Genomic DNA, 5,633 nt, shown 5'->3' with positions numbered 1-5,633 from the left:
GTTACTTGTTAAAATAATTGTGTTTGAAAAGCTAGAGATTACCTCGGTCCCACGGTGGACGCCAATTGTACCTGTACGGATGATGGAGCCCAGGCAATACCTACCCACTAGGTACACAATTTGTTGACGTGTTGGTTGCCTTCAAGTTTCCTCCTTTTGGTGTGTGCGCTTCGCCGGTCGGGGGTACCTGCAATTGCACTCCGACGCTCAAGTCAGTGCTATGATTTAGGTATTAATTCTCTCGTAGGATATGAAAAACTTACCTTCTTCCCTCCTCAAAAGTTTTATAAAAATTATAAAAGTTAAACTAAAAAGAATTATATACTAAATCCATTAAAAGGATACTACATACGCATAGCCAGAAATAAATTTTTAAGCCAAAAATATACTAACATTAATTATTAATTAAACAGTAATGGTTTAATAATTGAATATAGTGCAGCAGCAGCAGCTCTGAGCAACAAAATAATTCAATAACGTGTGTACAGATGTCAGTTATCATGGCTCCAAAGTTCTGCGTCAAAACTGTACTCAGGCTCATTAGGTACGTACGAAATATCACGCATATATGATTCTAACCAGAAATTTCCGGTCATAAGATCAGTGTCAGCGTCCCAAAAGGCAAATTCATCTTGCGGAGCCAGATTTTCGTTGATGGTGACAGTGTTACACTCTGTGCTTGTTATTGAGGATGATGAATTCTGGGAAAATGGGGAATAATCTTGCGTGGAGTTAAAGCTTTGGAAAGTATTTCCGCTTGGTTCAGTTGTTGTTGTTAGGGATTGTTCACATGAGTTTGAGACTTGAGAGTCTGTGGCTGAGTCTTGTTCAGACCGTTTCTTGAGGTTGGTGTGCCAATAGTTTTTTATTTCATTGTCTGTTCTTCCTGGAATCCGTGCAGCAATAGCAGACCATCTGATGATGAAATTCAAATGTTTAATTTAAGTATCATCACTCCATGCTAATAATGAATCCATGGTTAATAGTTTAGGATCCTTAAATACTGACAGAATAACGAATAATAAATAATATTTCATTCTCAATGATACCCATATATGATATAACAAGTATTTTTCACTCATGAAATCACACTACTAAAATATGCTCCTAGGGTTTCACTGACAAAAGCGCAGAGAGTGTCAGTAAAGACATTTTTTTATCACATTAAGTTTTATTGCTTTTGATATATATGAAAAAGCATAATCTACATCTAAAATTAGAAAGATTAAAAAGAATATAGATTTATAAGAATTTGAGAACTTTGACGCTTAATATATTTTTTTAATAGGATTGGAACATTTATAAACTGTTGCTTTCTAATTATTTTATTTTTTGTTGTGATCACTCAAAATTTACTTTATAGTTTTATTTGAGTAACATTTGTTTTAAAGTTTATCAAAAATTTAAATATGTTTTTAGAGTTGATTTTCTTTTAGACATCTAATTAAAAAAAAGAAGCTGTTTCTGAGTATTTTGATTTTGCATAATGTTGTTTTTATTTTCAAGGTTTAGATAACGTTAGTGACGGTAATGATGTGAGAAATGATAGTCTACTCAATATTTATTACATGCATATAATTGAGTAACACATTTTTTCAAAAGTTTATTAATTTTTTATGAACTCTCATGTTATTTAGAAGGACAACATTTTGGTCGTCATACACAAATAAATTTGTTTTCAGATTCAAAAGGGTGATCAATAACCATTCACCTGACTTTAGTCTCCAACAAGTTGTATTGTTCTTATCTTGTTTGAACTCCATCAATGTCTTTGTTGGAAAGTCATAATCCATTTGGAGCAACTTAGAGAAGGTGCACTCGACACTTGTTGCCGTCAATTCATTCTTTGATAATAATAAATACGATGAAAAAGTGTCACAAGATAACACAATGAAATTTGATTTTAATAAATAAATTTTGATTGATGCTAGAGTTATTTTTCCTTTCACTAAGACTTTGGAGTGTGAGAATAAAGTTGAAAAGGTTAGTATTATGAGGTATTAGGGTAGATTGTCTAAAATTTTTGAATAGTGATGAACGGTCAACAACACTACCTAGCCTTGAAAGACTAAGACTAACATTTTATAAAAGAAATGAAAGTTTTTAACAAGAGAATATAAAAGAAAAAACTCTATTTTGGAGAAGTAAAAATATATTTAAATTTATTAAGAAGTGAATTTTAAGTTTAACTTTAGTTCGATAATAATCGGATAACAAGTGGCTTGATAAACCCAACATGATAGCCTTTAAATGACTATAATATCAGATTAAGAAGTGAAGTTTAAGTCTAACTCAACCTTATAAAATCAGTTTATAAGATGAGGTTTGTACTCACTTATATATTATGAAATATTCAAATATTAGTAAACTTAAAAAAATATATTTCACTTATAATAAGAAATGTTAAGTTGATATTTTTTATTATGTCATCAATAATTATTAACGTCGTCTAACCTAGGAGACTAAAAATAACATTTTACAAAATTATATTTAATTCGAGAACCAAAAGAAATAATAGTTCTAATTTAGAGAATTAAAAAATATTAAAGCCTTAATAAAACTGTATAAATTAATATTTTATTTAAAAAATGAAAACAGTTGCATCAAAAATTCAAATTATTCTACTATATTAAAATTTTGAGTGTAAAGATATTAAGAGTTTATCTAATTATAAAAATTAATAAGTTTTTAAAGTAAGATGGTTACACTTTACTTTTTTTTTTCTGTTAATAAATATACAAAATAAAGTTATTGAAATTAGAATAGACACATACAATACGAGTTGATTCGCTCATTTAATTATAAAATTTGGTTGAATTGGTTCGTTTCAGATAATGATTGGTCAGTTAACCTGAATCACATAAAAAAAATCTTAAAAGAAATATTACAAGTTCACCCCTTTCTTACACTGATAATATGTTTAAATAAACTAAATAAATATAAAATTATTATTTACATTAAATAAATATGTAAAATTTAAACATAAAAAATATTATTATTTAAACTATTAAAAAACAATAGTAATTAATTTTCATTATGTATTAACTTTAAAAATATTTGTTATTTTATTTTAATAATATTAAAATATTAAAAAATTCAGAGTTATGCTGCTCAACTCATCAGCCAGAGGACGGGTTATCGGAACGAACTAAATGGACGAATGGTTAAATGCCCAATCCATACCGAACCTTTTGCGGACCAACATGGCCCCAGTCACATCTCCACATTTCATTTACAAAAGTCCAACTTTCATTTATTACGGTAGTTAAGTTTCTGTTTGGATTGAAAGCAAATTTGAGAAAGTAAATTTGTTGTGATTTAAAATAAGAGTACAAAGAAAGAAAAGAAAGTAAAATTATTTGAAGTAAGATATTTTAAGTGAATTTGTGAATTTTTTTTAATTAAAATTTGTGAGTGATATCATGATTATAAAAGAGAATTTTTAATTTTATTAAAATATATAAAATATAAATTTATTTTTATTTTTAAAAATATTTAAATAGTAAAATATAATATATATTTTTATATATATTTGAGTTAATAAAAAAAACTTTATAAATTTTATTTGAAATATCGTTAAATAATTATTTTCAAACAAATTACAAATTACTTAACATATGAAAAATTATATGAAAATAAAAATTTCAGTCATAAAGTTAAGAATGTAATAAATTTTAAAAACTTTTATTTCAACTCCAAATAAATTTTGATGTAAGAACATCATTTTATTTTTATTTTTATTACAAATATACAAAATATTTTCATAAAATCAAATCAATTCTATTTATTATTATTAATATTATTATTTAATAAATTTATTTCGATTATTATTAAATATGTAATTTATATTTTTAATTTTTTTTATTATAATTTTAAAAATTTATTCTAGTTACTATTATTATTTATAATTTTATTACTTTTTTGATATACCATTGCTATTTTAAATTTTAAATATAATATTATTATTATTCTTTCATATTTTTTATATGTATATTACTAATTTATTTTCTTTTACTATTATTATATAAATACATTTATATTATTATTATAGAAATATATTTATTTTATTAGTATATTATTTTATTATAATAATTAGTTATATATATTATAAAATTTATAACATAGTCGATTAAGTTTAATATATAATCTATTATGTTACAGATTTTTATAACATAATCGATTTTTATAATCATCTTATAAAATTTATAACATATTACATATTAAACAACATAATTTATTATACTACAAAATTTATAATTAATTATTTTATTTTTATTTATAATATATATATATATATATATATATATATTTAATATTTTTTTATTGTAATGTATGTGGATAAAAAAATTAAGGATAATTTCAATTTTAAAATTAATAATAATATGTAAATTTTTCCAGCTATCTTAGCTTTTTTTGACTCCACCAAGGGGAGTGATTTTATTCTTCTTCCATAAATTACTACTTTTCTATCTTTACACTTGACTGTATATATACATAAAAAAAAAATTGTTTTTCTATCTGACTGAACAGTATTCGTTCGGGTAAGAGCCAACGTTGAGTTCATTTCAAGCTGGAAAATTATAAGTATGTACTTGTTTTGTTTTCTATTTATTTACGTTTTTTATTCTCTTTCTCCCTTTGCATTACATTGCTTATCACATGGAAGGTAATTTTTGTTATTACCTTTTCTATTTCTCTGTTTTCCACTCAAGTTATAGAAAAAGAGATGTACTACTGATATTATAAAGCCAGTGTATAAAATCATAGGGAAAAGGTTTCACACCTGTTTCCTAGATGTCGGTGAAGCTTGATGATAGTTTCCTCCTCTTCTTCACTGTAGTTTCCTCTTTTCAGGTTTGGTCTTAGGTAATTCAACCACCTAAGTCTGCAACTCTTTCCACATCTCGCAAGACCTGACAACAACAACCAGTGCAAAACTAATCACAAAGGATTCGTTACACACTGTATAATCTATGGATATATAGCAAGTTCATGAAATGGAATATTCCCTACACATTGGTCGAAAACCAAACCGTAAAAGAAAAATGAGAGCCACATAGCAATTAACTTGTGTTGATATAAGAATAGAGGGTGCTGATTAGAGTATAAACTTTCTGGCTATGGCTATATTATTACCTGCGAATTTGGGGAGCAGGCGCCAATTCCAGTGGCCATACCTAGTAATATAATCAACCAACTTCTGGTCTTCCTCTGGTGTCCATGTTCCTTTCTTCAGTCCATTTTTGTCACTACTCGGGGTTCTCACCATCATCAATCTCTATAATACAGCTAGTTTCTTCTTTCACCACTTTTCTGATATATTATTATGCAGCCTTCCTAAACTTGACTGATGCAATACACAATTTGAAGCTAGGAGATTAAAGTTTGGTTTCTTCTGTGCTACCAGAAAACAATAGTCTCATCTATATATATGAATCATTCCCCCACAACCAAAACGTGAATCACGTAAAAACTCAGGGAAATAGAGAAAATAAAATAAAAATGTGTGGATGAAGTTTAAGGTACCCCACCATGAAGTGTAAACATATGTATATATTATCAAACTTTAGACATAATGATTAGCAAACGAATGGTTCTAATTTATGACTTGCTTCTTCTACAACGTGTAAGAA

The 5,633-nt window shown here is 26.6% G+C and overlaps 1 protein-coding gene across 1 annotated transcript; it reads right to left on the bottom strand.

Moving 5' to 3' along the window:
- Positions 1-366: 366 nt before the first annotated feature.
- Positions 367-5,417, bottom strand: LOC137832502 (transcription factor MYB14-like). The gene is made up of 3 exons (XM_068640700.1): positions 5,137-5,417; positions 4,784-4,913; positions 367-915 (listed from the first exon to the last, which is right to left on the bottom strand). Exons 1-3 carry the CDS (start codon positions 5,270-5,272, stop codon positions 492-494), a joined length of 690 nt encoding a protein of 229 aa, XP_068496801.1. The 5' UTR covers positions 5,273-5,417; the 3' UTR covers positions 367-491.
- Between the last annotated feature and the right edge of the window lie 216 nt (positions 5,418-5,633).

The sequence above is a fragment of the Phaseolus vulgaris genome, chromosome 11 (assembly GCF_000499845.2).
Source record: "Phaseolus vulgaris cultivar G19833 chromosome 11, P. vulgaris v2.0, whole genome shotgun sequence".
NCBI lineage: Eukaryota > Viridiplantae > Streptophyta > Magnoliopsida > Fabales > Fabaceae > Phaseolus > Phaseolus vulgaris.
This window is presented reverse-complemented; position numbering and strand designations above follow the sequence as displayed.

What these genes read in the sequence shown, in the direction of transcription:
- LOC137832502 (XM_068640700.1), bottom strand. Translation starts at nt 5,272, where the DNA reads ATGATGGTGAGAACCCCGAGTAGTGACAAAAATGGACTGAAGAAAGGA. An exon ending in CCTGCTCCCCAAATTCGCAG is followed by an intron (nt 4,914 to 5,136) that starts GTAATAATATAG and finishes TGTTGTTGTCAG; the next exon opens with GTCTTGCGAGATGTGGAAAG. An exon ending in CACCGACATCTAGGAAACAG is followed by an intron (nt 916 to 4,783) that starts GTGTGAAACCTT and finishes TTTCATCATCAG; the next exon opens with ATGGTCTGCTATTGCTGCAC.